General features: G+C 39.1%; 5 protein-coding genes across 5 annotated transcripts; 3 read left to right on the top strand and 2 right to left on the bottom strand.

Annotated features, from left to right (window-relative positions):
• Window positions 1–628: 628 nt before the first annotated feature.
• Window positions 629–2,295, bottom strand: EAE98_012079 (uncharacterized protein; the record flags this gene model as incomplete). Its single annotated transcript, XM_038959703.1, has 2 exons — window positions 629–2,115; window positions 2,196–2,295. The coding sequence occupies 2 exons, from the start codon at window positions 2,293–2,295 to the stop codon at window positions 629–631; spliced, it is 1,587 nt and encodes a 528-aa protein (XP_038803916.1).
• Window positions 2,296–4,399: 2,104 nt separating this feature from the next.
• Window positions 4,400–4,971, top strand: EAE98_012078 (uncharacterized protein; the record flags this gene model as incomplete). Its single annotated transcript, XM_038959702.1, has 2 exons — window positions 4,400–4,723; window positions 4,792–4,971. 2 exons carry the CDS (start codon window positions 4,400–4,402, stop codon window positions 4,969–4,971), a joined length of 504 nt encoding a protein of 167 aa, XP_038803915.1.
• Window positions 4,972–6,841: 1,870 nt separating this feature from the next.
• On the top strand, window positions 6,842–9,620 carry EAE98_012077 (uncharacterized protein; the record flags this gene model as incomplete). Its single annotated transcript, XM_038959701.1, has 3 exons — window positions 6,842–6,852; window positions 6,980–7,453; window positions 8,408–9,620. The coding sequence occupies 3 exons, from the start codon at window positions 6,842–6,844 to the stop codon at window positions 9,618–9,620; spliced, it is 1,698 nt and encodes a 565-aa protein (XP_038803914.1).
• Window positions 9,621–16,317: 6,697 nt separating this feature from the next.
• EAE98_012076 (uncharacterized protein) lies at window positions 16,318–19,030 on the bottom strand. Its single transcript, XM_038959700.1, has 2 exons — window positions 18,671–19,030; window positions 16,318–18,603 (listed from the first exon to the last, which is right to left on the bottom strand). Exons 1-2 carry the CDS (start codon window positions 18,759–18,761, stop codon window positions 16,697–16,699), a joined length of 1,998 nt encoding a protein of 665 aa, XP_038803913.1. The 5' UTR covers window positions 18,762–19,030; the 3' UTR covers window positions 16,318–16,696.
• A 1,402-nt stretch (window positions 19,031–20,432) lies between these two features.
• Window positions 20,433–22,020, top strand: EAE98_012075 (uncharacterized protein; the record flags this gene model as incomplete). The annotated part of the gene is made up of 5 exons (XM_038959699.1): window positions 20,433–20,490; window positions 20,561–20,777; window positions 20,837–20,889; window positions 21,073–21,342; window positions 21,443–22,020. 5 exons carry the CDS (start codon window positions 20,433–20,435, stop codon window positions 22,018–22,020), a joined length of 1,176 nt encoding a protein of 391 aa, XP_038803912.1.
• Between the last annotated feature and the right edge of the window lie 888 nt (window positions 22,021–22,908).

Below are 22,908 nucleotides of genomic sequence, written 5' to 3'. Positions count from 1 at the left end.
TATTCCTCACCTCACAAACCAAATCAAACCCCAACACCATCACCCGAAAAATCTCCACACTCAACTCAACTAGTAGTCAGACTCGATGAACTAATATATTCCCAGAGCTTCAAAACATTATGGAGTACTGAGAATAGGATTATGACATTAGCTAGCTAGGTAGATGATTACCGAGACCAAGAGAAACTAGGTAGATGAAGCCAGTGCGTTACCAAGGATGTCAAGGTGAAACATAGTTTTCGTCTGCTCGATTCATGAATCCGGGATAGAGAATCGATGGTTTCTTATGCCCAGGCTGTAATTTGAACCGTTGTAAGCTCTGTTTATGTGATACCACTAGTTATCATCTTATCTCTGCCTGCTGACATCTCGAATTGACTACGCCCAGTGAGTCAAGATGAGCATATTGATGCACTCGGCAGTGTTATCTAAACCTTAGTTTTGAGCACGAAGAGATACGTGATGAATAATCTTCATTGGCTTGTATATGTACTCGCCGTACTATAAATACATATATAAATGTGTATACAAATCCACCCTTATGATTCCCAGAGTCTACATATCCATGTATCCTGTCCATGCAAATGCAACGCCAATGATATAGACGCCATCCAACGCCTAGTATTTCCTAAGAATCCCAAGTACTGTTCGCAATAGCCATTGCAAATTCGGTATCCCAAATCCTAGCACCGGCACCTCCAACGATTGTTTCAGAAGACTCCCTAGGAACCCGCGGTTTCATGCCATTAGGGTTCCGATCAACAATGACATCCATCCACGGTAGTGCTTTTGTTCTCCTTATCCTATGTATGTGATTTTGCGTGTGCATTCCCTCAAATATAGCCTTTTCAATAGCACTCTTTTTGTCCTCGGAAACCCCCTCAAAGTCTGCCAAATCAGAGTCCGGATCATCTCCCATCATTCCACTCTTTAAAATTAAAGTCTTTAGCCTTCTCCACTGATGACCCCAATCTACACCATATAAGTCCTGTAACGCCAAGGTCCAATCTATACATCCTTCCAGATCCAGGTATTCCAGTCCATAGACACCACTCGCTAATTTCTTCAAAACCAACGCCGACTCTGAAAATTCTTCATCCATAGTCTGGGTATGCAAACTACTAGCGACATATCGAAATTGACTTCTTCGGGAGGTTGGTGATCCCCAAAGATTGGTACTCGAGTTTGGTGTGAACGTGGGAGGGGGCCAGTAAGCCAGGGATAAATGCGTAATGGTCTTGAGATGAGGCGTGAGAGCTAGGAGACGAGACCAGGAGATCGAGGGTGGAGGATGAGAGAGCGATAGATGGGTGAGATGTGTAAGGGCTATGGGGAACGATCGAGGTATTATATCTTCTTTGACCACGAAACTGTTTGTAAGAAGGGTTGAGAGCTGCTTCAAGCTGACTGATCTTCCTATTGAGCCACCAAGGTCAAGTCGGAAGAAATAATCATTGTTTCCCCCGGTAGACCGTTCATCAGCCTCTTCCTCCCAATCTTCTGCCTCTTCTTTGATCGGTCCCTCTAATACACTGTTATCCTGTATTGGCAATAGAAGTATATTCTTCAAGGCTTGAAATCCAATCCCTTCTTCTGGCCCATATATCGCAATGTAGCTCAATAGCCCCATCCTCAAGCTCACCGGCAACAGTGCCAGGTTGTTCGACTCGTAAACACTCATATTCTGCCAATCACTTGCCAATCTCTTCAAACAGGTTTCTAACAAACTTCTTCCTCCATTGGGCCCATTTCCATTTGTATCATCGCCTAGGCCAGGAAAATAGCCCACCCCTCTCGGAAATAACCTTCCTTCTTCACCCGAGCGGAATTGCCATCGCACATCAGGAGATTCGTGTGCACTTCCTTCTAGCCAACTTATGGGTGGCGCAGGACCAGCTGGTATGCGACGACCATTGGCATCAAAACGTCGGCTACGTAGGGGTCTGCGAGGAGTGGGAGATGGGGTTTCAGGTTGGGAGAGGAGATGGCGAATTTGAGGTGGAAGGGTATGAGATGATGGACTGAGAGAAGAGGCCGCGCGGAGGTGTTCAGTAGGAGAGATATTCAGTCTCCGGGCGGAATTTATCAAATCATTTACGGACGAAACATTGTTGTCTGTTGCACAATGCGCGCATTAGTTAAATGATGGATTGAAGGGTGGCGGGGTACCATGGAGTTATTTCCAAGGGACGTACTTTGTGATGCCGATGTCGATGCAGAAGCATTGGAATTGAGTGATGGATGAACTGTACTCGCAGGTTTTGAATATTGTGGAGTGAACCTCTTTTTCGGCATGAAGAATGATTTTGGTTGTTTTATTTGTTGTTTAGAATATGAAGAAGGTTGACAACGGACTGGGGATGAGAGAGCAATGATGTAGTTATGGTGATGATTACGAACTCCAGCACGGTCCAGAATGGGCCATGGAGCTACCGATGGAGCTACAGGGTTGAGAGGGTGAAAGGGTCAAGACTCAATACGGCGGAGACCTAGAACCCGGCAAACTTCACATTTACAGCACAGTAATAAATAGGCGAGCCAGCGAGATGGATGAAGGGGTCACGGAGAATGGGTTTGATATACGAAGTAGTCAATAATGGAGTTCTCATTGGGGATTGTACGTCTGTATTGGTGATGTGACTCGGAATCCTTATTATCAATGATGGTAATCACTCCACATTACTAATGCTAATATCTAGGTATTTCGGAGCCGTTGACTCATTTTGACCTAAAATATTATACATGACAGTAAGACTGAAAGAGATTGGCAAGGAGTCATACAATGCATTACAATCGAACAAAGGGATGCCCGTCCAATGTGAATAGGCCTTCATGCTCAAATCATACCGAGAGATTTCTGTTCCGTAGATTGAGTTGAGTCTTTGACGCTTGACTGCATTACAGAATACTTCCCCTGACAATCTTGAATCGAGATACTCCAAGGTGTTCGAATTGCTTTTAGTGATTATCGAGGTGCTGGTTTATCCGCCCTCAAGTCGCATCACATGATCAAGCTAGCCTTTTCATCGTTAGATTTATTAGAACCACCTACGAAAACATAATACCACCCTTGATTCGATCATTCGTCTTCACACGTTAAAGAGAATACATGGTCATAGTAGATCTCAGTGTAGAGTTCATCGTGTGTCGAATGCACTAATAAAAGGTGTCTTGTATGTTTCAAATCTGACAAACAACTTGCTAGTTCTGTCCTATCTCAGCGTCGAATAATTTCTCCTTGCTTGTGATAATTAGTAAGTTACCTCTGTTAGCGAAACAACAAACAGAAATTGACTACCTTTGAGGGGACTTCAATCATTCATATCTCTTATGGTCTCATATTAAATGCATTCAATTCCAATCAGTAATATTAAGAAGGCTCGATGTCTTGTTTCATTCTCTCAGATTTCATTATTTGATTTGGAATCAATTTATAATTCAAATGAATAAATGAGATTGAGAATGATCATTTTCCGTCTGTTTTCTCGCTAAGGTTAATACAGAGGTTAACCTTATCATGAACTACGATGTGAGGTTGGAATTTAACACAGACCAAGCGCTAACCGCCACCCCTTCATTCCCTTATATCACATCACAGAAATTTACAAGTTTTACCCCTTCAAACAATAAGATGCTCTATCCTCTCCTGATTTGATCAAGCGCTTGTCCGATCTGAGAAGCATGTACTACTAGCAATGTGAACTTGAACACGAATTCACTTGTGTTCACGACAGTTTTGATCTAAAATTCGAAATCCGGGGGCTCAAGGCTGTGAGGAGAAGTCAGATTCTTCAACATTTTATCCGAGTCAGCCAACGTTGTCTGCAACGGCAGTGCTCTGCCTTACCTTATTTGGTTGCATCAACACGAGCCTGATTTGTAGCAAATTCTATCCATGGCCTTCGCTTTAGTTCTGCAGAGGTTATTTGATCGGGACAGCTGCTTGATGAACTCATTCGTGCAGGGACAATGAATCAGCGGAGTTCGAATAATTCGTTTGACATACAGCTGCATACACGTTTTATGTGGCTTCAAAAGTGTTCCGAGCTCGGGTACCAGAAACGAGCAACTTCTGCGCCGCTGACTACAAACGGTGCATACACGTGAGAGTAATCAGCTGATTGTCAACTGCAAGAGATCTTTGCCTGATAAATGTTGAGTAATTGAGTACTTGTTCTGGTAATCATTTGTTTGCCAAACGAGATGCATGCTCGTAAGTTCTTTCTGGTCGACTCTCGCGGCATAGAACTCGTACTCATTACACCGCTTTCAATGAGATAACCCTCACAGAAATCTATAAAGACCAACGAGTCGCACAAGCTTTTTCAGAGACTGCAATAAAGTTTATCAGAACAAGTTCCCATCGCATCCTTATATAACATCTGACTTGATATCCAACATGCTTTCCAGCAAGCCAAAAATAACAGCCCTTGGGCTCTCTCTCCTCCCAGCCAGCCTGGCTCAACTTTCGGATCTTTCTGTCTTTCCTCCTGGTGGACCTGGAACGATTCTGGTCACTTTGAATGGTCATGGCGCTTCCACCGGTTGCCTTAATGACCAAGATCTATGGACTGTGAGAGACGCCTGTGCTAGCTTTGAAGGTAATGGTCAAGGTGGACTCGGATCGGATCTAGGATATATCATCCTCGATTCCAGCTCGAGCATAGTTACAACGACTGGTACCTGGAGCACTGCATGGGTCGGAACACATATTAATCAAGGCGTAAGTAACATGTGTCTGTCTACAATCATAGTATGGAATTATGATACTAAAAGATTCTCCCTTTGTAGAGAGATGCTATTTTGCTCCAAGCACAAATCGGAACAACCGGAGCCGCGCCGTGGGGAGGACCTTTATGGTACGCTAATGCACAACCCGACGATACATCTAATGTCGCGCTCAACGGTCATTCCATCACCGATTCTGTCCAGGTTACATTGACCTTCAGTTCTACTTTCGTTGCCTCTTAGGGCTCGGAGAGGATGGGTTTTTGGCGGTGCATGGGAAGTAAGACGAAGAGGGTACAGAAAATATGAGGGTGTACTTGGAGACTCTCAAACGTGGATGTATTCTCATTTATAGGATAAATCCTCATATCAAGTAGCTTTTATGAAGAGGACCCACGTTTTCTTCCCCATTTCTCTTACTTATAAATATGAATGATGTGTATTTGACTCAATGGGCTGCATCTTTGCTTCTGAACGTACAGTAAGCGGATAAGGCTGGGTTATGTTTTTGAGGGTTAGCAAACTTCACGATTCACAATCACAATCGCAATCCGTCAAATGTCGGGCATTTCCCGACTTCCTAGGTTGGTCTGATTACCTACCTTGAGTGTTCAAGATGAATCGATCATACTCTGTGGAAGGAAATCTCTCACTGAAAATATCAAGAGTAGCAAATCCATAAAACGGGCGAGGTAATCATTTCTTTTCTGGATTTAAAAAAGCTACAGAAAGGCCAACCGGAATTTTTCTTTTCATAATCACTCAAATAAATCGATATGGATGCGTTCTCTACAAGGGGGGATTCAAATATCAGCTTACTCTCTTGATCAATATTTTAGTGGTACTTTCAGAGAAGATGGATCTTCAATTGAAGTTTCAATACAGTTTGAAGATTATTGAATATTCCATTAATGGTCATCACCATCGCCCATGTAAAAATGCCAAATAAATTACGGGCCAAGAGGTTAGATAGGGGTCCTCAGTGTTTGCATGAAGTACAATATGTAGAAATTATTTGAGATATAAAACTGTTAGTATGGTTCAACTTCATATCAAGTTTGTGAAGCTCGAATATTTGATATTTACGAGGTAATCTATTGGCTAGATATACACATTCTAGGACTACCTAGACCTCCAGCTACCTAGGTATTGATGCAACTGAGGCGCGTATGCGGCTGGGTTGATGTGGCTAGACGCGCAATGCTGGTCTACCAGTCATGTTATCTTGATTTTCATTTTTCTCAACCTCACATCAAATTATCGAATCAAGTGATCAGTCTATTAATCGTTCATATTTCTCGATCAACATCTTAAATATCTCGACGGCCAAGTGAGCCAACAAATGTCCAGCTTTTTAATGGTATGCCGTTGTATTTGTCTTCCCACAACGCTGACTTCACACAAGAAATACCTACCCAGTGGGATGTTTGAATTACAATCCATTTGGCATAGTCACGTTACTGTTGAACTCTATGGGGTATTGTGATAATTCTATCTGTAATGTGTCGAATGTTCCTTTCGCTGAGGTAGTCTTAACCAGAGCATTCCCCATCGGTAGGGAGTCTTGATAGATTGGTGTCTTCCATGACCATTATGGTTACGCCGATCATGAGCTGATGGCCATCAATCGACAACGACAATGGAAACAGCAATGATAATGATGCTGACAGTGGCAATGGCACCTGCTGTATCTATTCTCATTTTCATTCCTTCACACCAAATCGCATCAAATCACCTGATTAAAATAGGATTGGAGCACGACTTACAAAGTTGATGGCATCTCGAGGAAGGTAGGTAGGTATGTGCTTACCCAATAACTTCATCGTCCCAGATTCAATGCGAAATGAGATTTCCTTTTCCTATGGTTGTTATTTCCATTTCAAGTCAATTGGTAATTGTTGAGGTGTTGAGGACATGAAAATCATCATTTTCCTACACGTCTAGGTTACCACCTCCTAACATATTATGGTCAAACGGCGATCGCGAGAAGATGCGATTTCCTAAATAGGTAATTACACATGATCATTGTCACTTAGTCGATGACATCGAACCATTCTCATTTCTCATCGGCCCTAACAGCGTAAGGGTCGGCGATCGAGCTAACATTTTCACCATGTTCACAATGTTCGTTCCTTCCATTTTCAATTGAGGAAAGGCCCCATCAAGGTGAAGCTAGTAAGTCAGTCTGGGTATATAATCCCTCTCATTCCCACACCCTTCTTTGAAAGAATCGGCCACACGACAACAACAGCAGCAGCAACAACAACAACAACAACAACAACAACAACAACAACAACAACAACAACAACAACACCCTGCCGCTGCCGCCGCCGCCGCCCTTCCCTCTCCTCCCACCTCCTTTCCTCTCCTCTGCCCCCCTCCCCCTCCTTCTTCTCTTCGGCCGAATGGCCAAGAATAAGCGTCGCGCCGCTGGGCGCACTTCACGTACCCCTTCGGGGGCTTATCCTGGTGGTCCCGTTTCTTCCACCATTTTATTGCAAGTCCCAGGGGGTGGTGTCCCCTGGGCATTCATCGCTTTTCTTTTGGCTTCGGCCTCTTTGTTTGCCCTTGGGCTTATTCTGGTCGTTTTGTCGGGCCGGATGGAGGTGGTGTTTAACACCTACCTTTTAAACAACTGGGGAGAGCTGGACTGTGGGGTCGGGGGGGTGACGGTTGCCGGGGCTCGGAAGCCCTCGGGTCTTCTCCTCCGGGAGTTGACCTGGGTGTAAGTTCTCCTTTTCTTAAATTTTTTAATTTCCCAGTTTGGTTCTTGATCATCGCTCATCCTTCACCCACCAACTTTCATTTCTCTTTCTCTCGTTTTCTTATCAGCACACTCCTGTCACTACACCACTGTTGCACGAGTTTCTCTCCTACATTGTCGCTTTGATCAATTCTCTACACTATCACCCTCCTGTTGCTGTCGTGGCATGCTATCATCCCCACATCTTGCTGCTATTGTTTGCTATCTTATCACTCACTCTCACGTTGCCAACGTCTTCTTGTTGCTCTCATTCCTTGTTGTCGTTTCATCTATCTATTCCACCACATTGTCTCTATTCATGCTATGTCAGACTATCAGGTTATCGTCAACAACCAGTTGCTGTTGATCAATCAAGTGTTGCCATATATTCAAAAAGTCTCATACATTCAAATTCCCTTATGTTCTCAAAGAATTAGAGACATTCAAAGGCTGTCAGATATTCGAAGTCTCTTATGAACTCAAAAGGTTTGGGACATTCACACACTCACAATCATTCAAATACTTTCAACAATTCAAAACATTTGGGACATTCGCACAATCACAATCATTCAAACCCTTTCAACAATTCAAAGCGTTTGAGACATTCACAGAATCACAAATATCCAGAGGTTGTCAGACATTCATAGCCCCAGATGTCACCAAAGTGCTGGAGACAATGGATCTATCACTGTAGCTCCTTCCTTCATCATACTTTCCTATTACTGTCAGTCTACATATGTGCTGGACCCACCCTGAGGCGAGTTTGTCCTGTTTGCTCAGATTTGAACTGAGCTAGTCCCTATATGAACCAGTTTGTCCTGTTTGCTCGACTTGAATCGGGCTCGCACGGACCATGCTATTTTCCTATATAAACCTCTTCCCCTACTCTCAACTTCTCTTCCTTTTTTATCATGGACGCTGACCTATCTCGACTAGGGCACCGGCCTTTGGCATCTCGATCCTCCTTGCCTACTTCTTTCTCGCCGCTCTCTTCCTGCTCCGACATACCAGTTTAAGCCAATGGATCTCCGGCGCTCTCGGTCTTTTAGCTTTCGCGGGATCGATCGTACTTATCGTTTTCCGACAACTTCCGGCCTTGATAATTGTTGTTTTCGGCACCGCTGTTTGCATTGTCTGGCAGATTGTCTGGTTTGATTCTAGGCATTTTTCGAGAGTTGTAACGTTCGCCATATGCCAAATTCGACCGTGGACGTTGATCGCGCTTAGCTTCATTGCCAGCCTTGTGACAGCACTGTTGTACGCCGGTTACCTCCTTGTTCTTTATAATCTTCGACGTATATGGGATGTTTCTGCTCCATCATGTACGAAAGATCGGAATTTGTACACCCCGCGATTCATAGCTGCAATTATACTACTCTCTGCTACGACATATTGGATCACGCATGTTGTATCATCGTTCGGACATGTACTCGGGGCCCTTTTTACGAAGAATCACGTACTTCTAAATACCCAGAGCGACTCCAGACATTCAAACATTCGAAGAACGGCAGTTCGGACGACACTTCGCTTAACTTACAGCAGCGTATGCTTTGGTGCGGGACTTTTATCCTTCTCGGTGTTTTTGAAAGATCTGGGAATGGCTTCAGGGCAAAATATATCGCTCACTCCAGATTCAAGTCTTCATTCTACAACTGGAGCTCTCTTATTAACTCTTTTGGTGTATCTCACACCCTTCCACGCCGCTCTTGATTCCAAACACTCGGACTGGACCTTTTCTATGATGGCCCTTGATTCCACTACATACTGGCAAGCTAACAAATCCGGTGTTGCCTTAATGTCAGCAGCTGGTTTGGACATTCTCAAGGAATCGGGATTGTTCCAAATGATCTCATACTTCCCCGTCGTGATTGGTTTGATCAGCGCTCTCTCAACATTTTTCTTGGTCACCCTTAAGCCTGGCCCCGTTGTGGAAACCAAAGATCTTCTAATAGCCGAAGTTCTGGTAGCTTTCGGTTTCTTTGGAGGTGCGCAAATTGCGAGAGCTGCGTTTGCTCCATTCAAAGGAACTATGTGTACCATTTTCGTTATGATGGCAAGAGATCCGGCTGTTTTCCAGGAACATTATGGACAGATTTGGACTCGCTTGGAGGAGCTTCACCCCGGTGTTGCGGAGGCGTTATTGAAGTGAATGAATGGAGATATGATTGTCGAGGTTCGAATGGGATTTTGATATACTGGATGGGAGTGATTACTTATGGTGGTTGGTTGGTCTGGCGATGGAGATTTGATTGTTGAGGTTCAAGGGGGACAATGATATGCTGGATGGAGGTGGTTACTTTATGGTTGCTTAGTCAGAGAGATATCGGCGTTTAGTTGCTTGGGATTGAAATGAACATTAGCTTGACAAGAACGATGGAATGGGATTCGGACTGGGATTAATACTGGGGTTTGATGATGAGCTATTGCCATGAATGACAATACATATTTTTGCTCTCGATACTTGGATTCTCTGCAAGTGACTATGAATAATGTCTCAAATACTACCTTGTGGAAATCTTCAGGTTTGTGCCGGCCCAGGACTGAGCGGCCTCACCGATGAAATGAAACTGCAAGTCGGAAAAACTGAAGATGAGAGCATTCTATTGACGGTCGATGTGGCGATTAGATTGCTTGATGTATCATGCTTGTGACTCACTGCTCATGATTAATCAGTCTCGGGGAGAAATGTTTCACACTATAATAGTCTATCGTGGGCATTGAGTACGGCTTCGGTGGTTCTCAAATGTTCACTAAGTTCGTCTGTTACTTCTTCTATCAAGCTGGTAACCCCCTCAGCGTTAAACATGCTTACTTATTTATATCTTCGGTTGTTCATAATCAAAATCATAATAGGCTCTGTTATATAAGTTTTTCTACTGCTGATAAATTTCAAGATCGATGTGCTTTAGTATCTATTTTTCGGATTAGATAGATTATTTTACCTATCGATAAGACATTGAATTAGATACAAAAGTAGTATCGAATTAATTCGTTAAAGAGATGTTATTTTACAGTCAAAAAGTCTATCTTAGAGTAAGATGAAATGTTGTTATATAACTCAGATAATATCTTGTATGTTGAATTTATTATAAATAATTTTTAATATTATTATTATATAAAGATATAATTTTAGTTTAATAATTAGATTATCCGGAAACTTCAAAAGAGAATTAAAAAGAAAACAAGAGAAAGAATTTAAAATAAAAAATAAACGGAGATTTTTATATTTTTATTGATATGATTAGTTTAAGGAGAATGAAGATGACGTAAAACCTACTATAATAGGTTTCAAATGTTAATATTATATTCTATCTAAAGAACTAGCTCTCTATAGAGAAATTACATCTCTTTAATAACTATTAAAAGAGCTAGTCTCTTTCCTATTCGCTTAGATAATATATTAAATATATTGAGTTGAAGTTATCTATATTTATAAAGACATTCTCTTATAATTTATAAAATTTATTTTATTAAACTAAAATATACTCTTTTAATATATTATAATTAATACTCAAATGTTTATTCTAATTTAGTTAATACGATAGTAATAATATTATAAGGAAAGATATTAGAATTTAGTTATTTAATTTGTAAATGAGAGTATTCACTTAAAGGAATAACTTTAATATAATAACTACTGTATTAAAGGGATTAAGCGAATATAAAAGAGACTAGCTCTTTCAGTAGTATCTATATGAGACCTACTACTTTCCTATATAGCTAGCTCTTTAGATAGAATACAATTGAATATTTAGGATCTACGAATATATTAGTACTATGTCTTTTATATTATTCTCGAACTAATGTTTAATTTCTGTAAAAAAAAATCAAAAGAAATTAGATAATAGATCTAGAATTAATCTAGTAGTTAGAGATTCTTTATAAAAAAATCTTTAGTATATTAAATAAGAGTTAGTTCTTATATAAGAATTTAATAATTAAGATTAGATTTAGTTCGTTTATTACGTAGTTACGCTAGACTAAACCTCAATTATAGTTATTCTATAATTTTTAATATTTATTAAAAATTAAAAATTAAAAATTAAAAATTAAAAATTAACAATTAACAATTAACAATTAAAAATTATAAAGTTTTATAAAAGAACTTTTAGAATTTTATAATATTAGATTTTTGATAATTAAGCATTTGAATTTATTTATATAAGATACTAGAGTGAATACTACAGCCCCTTCTAGTATGGTTTTTATTAGCTTTCTAATACCTTAAATAGCTTTAACGTTTTATAGAATACAATCAAGTTTTTTACTTTCTTTAATATGTATTTAGTCTCTTTTCTAGTAATCTATACAGGAACAAAATAAATATAGTTTTCAATCTTCTTTTGATTCTTTTCAAGTTATAAGATATCAGTTATAAAAAATATTTTTTAAATATTATAAATTGTTTTGTTCTTTTCAATATAATATATTATAATTTTCTGTAATATCTTTATTAATGGTTTGTAGACTATAATACCTTTCGAAATCCCTTTTCCTTTCGATTTTCCGATTTCTTTATTTCGATTTCTTCATTTCAATTTTCGAATAGTATCACTTTTCGAAATCTCTTGAGATTTCTTTCGAATTATTTTTTTGAAGGCCTTATTTGAACCCTTTTCGAATCTCCTTTCTCCTTTTAATAATACAATATTCAAACTTTCAATTTATACTACAATCGACCTATAATCATTCTTTATAATACTATTTTAAGTTTATATTTTTAAAAACATTATTGGAGCTATTTAGAAGCTTTAAAACATTATATAACGATTCAATATTAGCTAAAGACTTTATTATATAATATAGAATATCTAGATCATTTTAATATTTTTTTTCAAATTTAAATAAATTACTTTTTTCTATACCTACCCTTGAAGTTCTTCGATTATACATTATATATAATTCAATTTCGATAAAAATATCGTATACAATATAATAGAATAGAAAAAACAATTCAGATCTTAATGTATTAGGAAATTAAAGAGTAGATAATATATTACAATTCTTAACTTGAAAGCTAGTTCCATTTTTAAAGCAATTATCCTTAAATTTCAAGGGATAACTCAATTTTCTATATAAAAACATATAGTCCTTTTCAGGATGGACTAAATGTCAGAGTGAAAACTACAACCCTTTCTAGTATAGTTTTTATTAGCTTTCTAGAATCTTAAATAGCTTGAACCTTTTATAGAATACAATCAAGTTTTTCATTCTCTTTAATACGTATTTAGCCTCTTGTCTATACAAAAACTTTTCTAATTATTAATCAATTAGAAAAGAAAAAAATTAAAATATATAAAAGATGTCAGTAATTATTCAACTAATCTATTCAACTCTCATCTAATATATAAACTATTATTTAAACTAAAGAAGAATCTCTCAACTTAGAATTTTATAAAGATTAAAAATTTCATATAAACAGATTTAAATTTAGTATAATAACTATGAATTATCATAGCTTATTAACTTTCAATTAGCCCACTATTATCGCAAACATATATGTACTAGATATGTCATCTTACATCTTTTACCTCTACATGATTTCAATCAGACATACCCAAGAGTACGCTACCTGAGATTAACAGGGTGAAGCAATCTCTAATATCCAAAAAACAGCACCAAATCCGACAGAAACATTGAAACACTTCAGATTACCCCCCAAGACCTTCAGTCATACTTTAGGAAAAGTCATGCGCTACACGCACAATCTCCCGCATTCTTAACCTTTAACCCAGACTGACTTTGAAACACGTCGGATCATTCGTGGAAGAGTGCACTTCTCCTTTGCAAAATTCCTCGAAATAATTACACAAGCTTTTGAACATCCGATTCCGAAACAGACATCGAGATCTTCCAAATCGAGCTCAAAGTTTTTCTTTTTTTTTTCTCATCGTTCGAAAGCAGAGCTGAATCGATAATTTCATGATCTGAATTGACTGAGTTATTGGAACAGACATCACACCATCTATCTACCAGCAATGAGCACCTGGGATCTCATTCCACATTTGAATATTGCATCATCATTTACATGGCGACACACCTCAACGCACTCCAGATGGCACGGCACAGGAGAAAAGAAAGCAGACATGGCATCAGCTAATACAACATCTCCCAATATATTTAAAAAAAAAAAAAAAAAAAAAAAATAGTAAGAGTCCAAGAAGAATTCCAAATGACTAATCCCTTTTGGAATAATCAAACCTGGATATCCAACCGCTTTCTCGCTAAGGATTTTTTTAAAGACTGCGAGATGAACAATATACCGAGATTTGAACGGAGTTATCCTGTACGGTACGGTATCGATTTTCTTTACTACACTCAATAATAGCAATGTAGTAAAAATGTTGTATTCAATTCAGAAATGAGCTCTTTGATACTGAGACGTACTTCGAGGGGGAGGGAGGGGGGGCGAAGCACCAGGGGATTCCTCTTCGTGTCTACACTCTCACTCTACTTCTCATTCTCATTCCCCCTCCCCCTCCCAAGCACCAGAGCTCTATCGTATACTGAGGCCGATTTGAATCATTTGGTCAAAACCCCAAAAATAGATTTTCGTTTAAGCTAAAAATGTATTTAGAATTTAGTGATGTACTTTTAGATTAAAAAAAGTATTCAATTCAGTATATAATCTTAAAAGAATTAATAAAATAAAAAGAAAAGAGATTTTCTTATTAATTAAAATTCAAGGAATTGATTGATATATTTCTTCTTAAATTATTTCAAAAATTGAAATTTATATTCAATTTAAAAGTATCAGGGAGCGACCACCTGACAGGGTATATATAGTAGATCTATTATTTCGAATATATTTAGAATACTTTATACTTTTATAGGTTAGTGGTAAAGTGGATCAATTCTAATATTGTATTCCGAATATAAAGGTATTTTATTCTGAACTTTTTATTCGGTGAATCTGAATAAGAATAATTATACTTTGAATTCAATCTTGATGATTGATTTAATTATAGTTATTATATTTCTAGTTTTTATATTTATAGATTTATATTTATAGAAATACTAACTTACTCTTTCCTGATTAGTATATATCGGGTGGATTCGTACAAGACAGGGGTGAGTGTCAGGGAGCGATTACCTGATAAGATATATATAGTAGATCCATTGTTCCGAATGTATTCGGAATACTTTACACTTTTGTAGGTTAGTGGTAAAGTGGATCAACCCTAACAAAAAGTATTTAAAGAATAAAAGATTTAATTCTGAAAGTTGATTACAATTTAAATTTATTAGAATACTTTTAAATTGAATATAAATTTCAATTTTTGAGATAATTTAAAAAAAATATATCAATTAATTCCTTAAGTTTTAATTAATAGTTGAACTTCTTTTTTTATTTTTTATTTTTTTAAGATTGTATACTGAATTGAATGTTTTTTTAATATTAACAATATCATTCAAGGTTTGATTAATCATCAACTCATTAGAGATCTAATAAATTATTAATCCTAATATTTGAGGTGTTCATAATTTATGAATTTATTGATTAAAATTATATTATATTAAATATAAATTTCAATTTTTGAAATAATTTAAAAGTAATTATATAAATTGATTTCTTGAACTCTGATTAATAATTTCATTACTTTTTTTTCTTTTTACAAATTCTTTTAAAATTATACTCTGAATTGAAATTCCTTTTTAATATTATAAACTCTGACTAAAGTTATATTAGTTATATAATTTAAATAAAATAAGCTTAAAATAAAGAATTATTATAAAATTTGAAATAAGGAATTCTTATTAAACCTATTTACTTATTTTGCTTATTCTAAAACAGTTTATATACTATAAGGAAAACTGTTTGAAAATAGATTTTAAATATTAATATGTTTTTTATAGAAAATTTCAAAATGAATTCTAAAAACATATAAATAAAGCTAGCTCTAAAAGCTATTCGATAATCTAATTTCTTTTATAAAAAATCTTAATAAAATTGAATTCTATTTGTTTTTATAATATTTCTATAAATATACTATACAGATTCTAAAATTTCTTTTTTCATTAGGCTAAAATCTATTTTTGGGGTTTTGACTAAATGATTCAAATCGGCCTCAGTACGAATAACAATACAGATATCAGTCAGCCATTCTTTATCTATATACTAGTTAATCATCGCCTTTTTCGCAGAGTATAGCAACTCTTTATAATAAACCAATCTATACGTACATTAATATAAGATCTTAATAAAATAATACTGTATGGACAAGGGAATTCACACAAAGGAATTCACTTCAAAGGATTCACTTCAATACAAAGACAACTGTATTAAGGTTATTAGGCGAAAGCGAAGGAGACTAGCTCTTTCAGTAGTGCCTATATAAGGCCTACTATTCCCCTCATTTAGCTAGCTCCTTAGATTGAATACAAATAGACATTTAGGGGCCTACACATAGTGGGAACCACGTCTTCCGTATCTCTCTCAAACCAACAAATACATAATCTAATCTTATACAATCATCATAGACTTCAAAGTCTGAAGATTTTAAGAACTCTTTCTCAAATTGCTTTTCAAGTATAAAAGCTATACCCAAAATTGGCCTTTGAGTTTCTGAAATGATTACTCTATCCCGATAGATTTATCGGGGGTTTAGTTTTGTACTGATACAGATATGTTATTCATGGATGTCTATAGTGCGAGTCTCAAGAAGATGAGGAAACCTTGGAATGATTATCAGCTCGCTCCTGATTAAGATGTCAAAATCTGATCTTAATGCGATGAATGTTAATCTAACCTTACAAAAGGTAAATTTAATTTGTGGGTGAGTTTTGAAGGATGCAGGGCGAAATTCATAGCAAAAAAGGTCAATATATGCCACACATTGTAGATTACAAGCAATTTGAAATGAAATTAGTTCCTCCCTTTATATCTGTGATATCTATCGATCCAGGGTATCTATTTTACAAATCTTCCCAGAAGCTTTTTTAGTCTACCCCAGATTATAATCATTTTTATCTTCTCCAATTTATTCATCCATCCATGTATGTATCCACCACAAAATAAACACCAGTATGATTTTGACCAAAAACTCCACCAGATCAATGCCTCAAGCTCAACTGGACAATCTGGCCGTAGATAAGCCTGTCAAACAGAAAGTAGAAACAGCTTTTGACAATCCCGTTCCAATCCAATCATATACCCTTTGTACACCCAACTCCCCTATTCTATATTACATACCGTGCCACCATCCCGACCCTCTTAAACTATTCCTAAACAGCCCATAAAAGCCCCAAGCCAAGCACACCGGCCAGTAAGCCCGATCCCGAAACGTCCATATTTCTTCCAGCAGCCGCCGTGACTGTGGCCTTGGTCGCCGAGGCTGAAGCTGTTGTTGATAAGCTCATAGTTCCTTTCGAACCGGTACCCGAAATGGTAGGCGCTCGCTGTGTAGTAGTATCAATCAGTAAGGCGGTTGAAGATTTAGAAGACGCAGGCAGAGCAGATGTAACAGGAACAGGGGCCGATGAAGCAATTGTAAGACGACTGGACAAAAACGAGGATGATGCAAACCAAGCAGTAGAGTTGGCATATACCGATGTGTTGCAAGATACAGTGGTGCTGTGGAGAATACTGACTGTAGTTGTGGTATCAAGAACAGGCGCAGGGGTTGTAACAGCAAAAGTCGAAGTCTTTGGTTTAGAAGAAGTGATAGGAGAAGATGACTTCAAAGTAGACGAAGGGACTGCAGTGGAAGATTTTACTTCTTCCGAAGTAAGTGTAGAAGGCTGTGCGGTGAAAGAGGGAACTTCGGGGGAAGAGTATACCGTAGAAGAAGAACTAGTCGAGCATGGAACTGTGGTACTTTCCAGGATGGTATCGGTCACGATTACGTCTGTGGATGGATCAGTTGTTGCGGCGCTGGTAGCACTAGTGGTTGCTTTCACACTACTGCGACTTGAAACACTGGATTTGCTGCTAGTGCTAATGACGGCGGATGAAGAAGACGAAGAGGCTGAAGAGGCTGGCGAAGAGGAAGAAGCTGGCGAAGGAGAAGAAGTTGATTGAACAAATGCTTGGCCTTTGACGATTGGTGGCGCGGCGGAAGAGACAAGTAATCCTTGAATGACTTCCAGAGCACTCATCTGTTGTCCAGGGCCGAAGATTGCATCATTCGATCCCGTATACCATTTTGTACCACAAGCATTAGCATCACCAGCGCAAATACTAGCTGCTGCAGATGCTGATTTGGTGAGATATGACGTGATAGTGGCTTTTGTAAAAGGTGCCATTTGAGTAGTTGCCCACATGAACCGTGCGAGATACGCCTTGAAGGAAAATTGATCATTGTTGCAGGTTGCTACTTCTTCGCATGCTTGTTCGTACATGACACTATCGGATGTGAAGAAATTGGACGAGGCTTTTAACAAACCCTCGGTTCGTGTTTGCCAAGTGGAACTGGTGGTGTAGTTGTACATGACAGCGGCTCCGTACAGGAAAAGGGCATTGTTGTAACTCCAGGTAATTTTATTCGGATTGGTACAAGCTTTGGATTCATCGGCACCGTCGAAAGTGTTGAAATTTGAATCAATAAATCCAATCTTGGTAGTCCAATCATAAACCTTTTCTGCCCAATCGACGTATGTTTGGTTTCCGGTATAGCGCGCAAGGCGTGCCGAAAGTTGAAAGAAAGCTCCATTAGAAACCGAGTTTTTATATGTATATCCATTATTGAATGAGAAAATCTGCCATTTCAATCCACCACCACAAGCCGAGGTATCCCAGCGAGCAGCTTGGGTATTCCACAGATTCTCGGTCAATTCTACCCACGTAAATCCGCCCGTGTTGGAGGGCTCCGGGAAATTCTTTTCTGCAGCAGACATGGTAGACATTCCCCAAAAAGCTTGGTCGTCATTTCCTTCATCCTTTTGGTGGTTTGGCATCATGTAATCGAAGAGCGGGCCAGCTTGGGATGCCAAAGCTTGTGTTGTGATATCATTGTAGGTAGCATCCCCAGTATAGTGATAGTAATCGAGCATGGTTCCCCACATGGCACCAGCCTCCCACCAGTAGTAGGGCGCTGGCAATACCGCAATGGTATCTGGTGTATTGGTGACATTGCCGGTATAATATTTCATGAGGCCATATGCAATGGTGCCTGCTACATTTTTGATTGAAGCTGTACACACGATTGTCAGTAGGGGCTGTAAGTTTTGTAGAGTCAACGATGAAAAAGAATTACGTACTTGGATCAGAGGTATCGAGTTTGAGACCAGATACGGATTGAGAAACAGAAAATGCCAGGAGAAGGCTCCTTGAGAAACTTTTGGGAAACATATTGTTGATTGTGAAGTAAAGAGAGAGAGAGAGAAAGAGAGAGAGAGAAAAAAAATGAGGATCAAGATCAAGCTGTCGAAAGATCAAGAAAAAAGTTGTTCCGACTTATTTAGTAAGTAGCTAGCTAAGTACGGGTACTGAATAAATAGTTTGGAAGAACCTTAACTCTTGGGACCTAGTTTCCAAGATATTATGCAATGCCAAAGAATGAATCATTCAAAGTCAAAAGAAGGACAAAATATGGGGGAGTGAATGTATTTGTTGAAGATGATATCAAAAAGGATTGTGTGGAGATTGGAAAGAAAGATGTTTCTCGAAAAGAATTATTTGCGTGGAAAATATAAAGTATCATCGAGGGGTTCCAAGGTTCGTCCGATCTTTCCCAATTGGGCCTTGTGAAGAATATGGGGGCGGCTGTTTCGAAAGATGACCTTGGCACGTGCTAGGGTGATTGTTGGTGTGAATTGAGGGTAAGTGATCGACCAATCAAACGTGGGAAATGTTTCGAAGCTAAGATGATCTGATGCGAAGCGAACCGCGATCGGTGAATGGGGTTGGAAGTGAATGTTGGATATGACGATGATATTGGTTGGAAGTTTAGTCCGAGTCCAAATGAGTGAAGATCAGCTGACGTGAATGGAACGAAACGAAACAAATCAAAACAAATCAAATTTGGAGGAGGATGTGAGTAGGTACCTCGAAAAAAGGAAAGAAGAGGAAGAGGAAGGGAAGGGAAGGGAAAGAAAAGGAAAGGAAAGGACAAGAAAAATGAAGAGAAGTCAGAACAAATTGGAAGGATGGGTTGAATAATAGGCCATTGAATACTACTTATTCACCTTGAAATACCTGCCAGCATGCATAGCCTCCCGATTATTATTTGATACTTACCCAGATGCTTGCCCACCCGACCAAAGGAATTGGTGATGAAGGAAGGAAGGTACCTAGGTAGGATTTTCAAGTGATACGACCCGAGTAATCCTCCGTTGATAAAGGAAGAGATTGATTCCACTCCTTAACCTTATAACCTGTCGCTTCCAAGAATGAATCATGGCAATGGCAAAGACTATCTAGGTCCTAGGTAGGTATGAGGGTCCCTGGTGGAGAGAATGAAATAAAGATGTGCACGTGATTGAGGTGTTTAGAAAGGGCGATACCAAAACAAACACCGGCATGTTGTTGGCGAGGGACGATAATCAATGGACGGGGAAGAAAGATACGAATTTGAAATATTCAATCCCGCAGACCAATGATGGATGATAGTGAATGTCCAAGAATGTCCAAGATTGTCCAAGATTGTCCAAGATTGTTCTCCAATTAAGCTTTTGGATCTAGAGATCTGGGGATGGGAATGTCATAATACATACGTGGTGGTGGATCGTCAGTGCAGATAATTTCATCGCATCTATCCTGACGACTTATTTTTAGAATGTCACTGTCACGTGCTTTCAACCTCACGAGCACAGTTCACCGACCACCCTCCCACCATTCCCTTCCCAGGTAACCTTCTCCACCAATTTCAATCGAATCTCAAGCCACAGAACAATGCAACATCAAGACGCGAATAACTTCGTTTTCCCTTCATCACCATAACCATAACCATAACCACTTTGTCTCGTCTCATCATCTCTCATCCTACAGGATTCTACTCCTCCCATGCAACAGCAAGCAGCAATGGATTATCAATCCATACATGGCCCTGGAAGATCAAATTTCTCTTCGTCTTCCCCACGTAAATGCTCATTTCATCACAAATCCTTACGCCACAACACAACACAAGTGATAGGCTGACACATTCCAAGATCGTATGCCTACCGTTTCCGCCGCCCAAGCCTTGCAAGATTTAGAATCATCGCCAACGCGTTGCATTCCCACCGGTTTGGCGAATTTGGATTTAGCTCTCCAAATCACAGACCCATTGCAAGTATCCACAAGTGCGGATCAAAATTATGGAGGCATTCCAAGAGGAAAAGTGACGGAAATTTATGGTCCACCCGGCGTTGGCAAAACTACTCTGGGGTAATGGAGCACACTCTCAAGTGTCCGTATGAATGACCATGTATGCTAATTACATATAGCATGCATTTGGCAGCCAGAGTTCTACATCAGAAGGAACAAGTTGTTTGGGTAGGCAAGTCATCTTTCATCTATTTGATATTCCTTTTATAAGCATTTGCTATTTGTCCATCATCTTGCATTCCGATTCCCTTGCTAGATTTCCACTTCAGACAGATCTCGATTATTTATAATCGCTACCATGTATGCCACTTTTAGTACCAGTGATCCCCAGAATGTACTCTACTAACACTCCCAGACGCGTCGCATCCAATATCTGGTCCTAGGTTCAGTCAAATTCTACAAAAACTTCCATCTTCAGAACCTCTCAATAACGACACCCTTCTAAGCAACTTCAATCATTTCACAACGCCCACTCTATCTCATCTTCTTGCCTTACTTACTCACACCACACAAAACTTTCCCCCTGAAAATACTAGTCTGATCGTCATTGATTCATTTTCTACTTTAATCGACAGTGCGTTTCCCCGGAATGCTGACTCTACATCGACTCCCAAGAAACCAGGAGGTATGTTACAATCCAAAAATGTTCACATCATCACATGTCTCCCAGCTACATCCATCTCATCTTCTCATGTTGCCTTCTATCACTAGACTAACCTCAATAGTTCCCAACCCCTCCTCGCGCAAGTTTCCCCTCCTCCAATACCTCATTAATGCTCTCCAAAAACTTGCTACCACCCGTAATATCGCCATAATAATCCTCACTCAATGCGTAACCAAAATGCGACCCGGCCTCGGGGCAGCCTTGATACCATCAATCTCAGCTACTGCATGGGAACAAGGCCTTGGGTGTCGAGTGGCTTTATTTAGAGATTGGGGGTGGGACGATGATGAAGGAAATAAAGTAGATGGTGTACGGTTTGCACAAGTCATTAAAGTGGACGGTACGACTTTATCTGATGGAAGAGGAATGTTTGCTGCTTTTGTCATTGGAAAAGTGGGTATCTCCTCCATTACACCTAGTCAAGGATCTCCTTTACTACCTAGACCTCCACCCGCCGTCGCTCTCCCTACTCAAGGACGTAAAAGAGCCGAGTTCGAGATTCCGGATAGTGAAGATGATGAGGATTATGGATGGGCGGAAGAAGATGAAGAGTTACCACCGATGCCTCCTCAATGGCAGGGGAGCGAGGATGTATTAGCACCGCCCCAGGGAGATAGCGAAGATGAATTAGCTCTTTAGATGTAGCTCGGTCCACCACAATTATCTGTGAAATCCAAGCATACTGCTATCATCTCCAGCCAAATTCAGAGTTATCAATTATCCAAAGTACAGCTCGACACTCGTATGCATCCAATTATACATATAGTTGAGACATTCAAATATTTTGGGTCGTCGAGTTCACTTTGTATATTGGGACTTGAAGCTCATTCAACAATTCGAATCTACGAACACCTCTACTGTGTTTTTGGTATCGTTCAAGACATCAATTCCATGAGTAATCTATTTTCAATATTTCCACACATGCTTCCTTATTTCTAGAATCCCAGAATTTAGCCTCCAAGTTTAATGCAACACGGGTATGATTTATCTCCTGGTTCCGAATCGTCTAAAATTTTATCAATATTAAATGCCCCCTTTATTTCTCGCTTGATCACTATTCTCGAACTTCCAAAATGACATCTCGTAGGTTTAGCCCCCACCACACCCATCATATATCTCAGAGCTTAACAACATTCTCAAGTTTAATCTCTAAGATATGTCTCTTCCAGTTGATAGACTCACGAAGCTATCTCAATGATTGAATGAAGGACTGGTCTTGCGAGGTATATATACCATGCGAATTGAGGTTTGACGGTACTGCTTGTAGTCTTACTTTGATTGCATTCACCGTGTACTTACTTGTCATGCTTTTTCGGCGGAAGACCGTTCACAACTCACTATCCAGCCCGCCATTGAGAGATGCCTATTGTCCACTAGTATCAACCACAGTGACCCCGCAGATATTGACATGAGTGAATTCACGGATGCTGAAATTGAACACTATGTAAATTACCTCCAATTTCAATATCTCAGAAGGGGAAATTACCATGCGGGGTATCTTCGTGCTCGCTTGAATGCTCGAGCTAC

This window comes from Botrytis deweyae (assembly GCF_014898535.1).
Source record: "Botrytis deweyae strain B1 chromosome Unknown BDEW_058, whole genome shotgun sequence".
Classification (NCBI taxonomy): Eukaryota; Fungi; Ascomycota; class Leotiomycetes; order Helotiales; family Sclerotiniaceae; genus Botrytis; species Botrytis deweyae.
The sequence above is the reverse complement of the archived record's forward strand: the minus strand, read 5'-3'. Positions and strand labels throughout refer to the sequence as shown.

Bases quoted from the DNA above. Each gene is read 5' to 3' on its own strand.
- EAE98_012076 (XM_038959700.1), bottom strand. From the start codon at position 18,761: ATGTTTCCCAAAAGTTTCTCAAGGAGCCTTCTCCTGGCATTTTCTGTT. The intron at 18,604-18,670 runs GTACGTAATTCT...TCGTGTGTACAG, and splicing joins ACTCGATACCTCTGATCCAA to CTTCAATCAAAAATGTAGCA.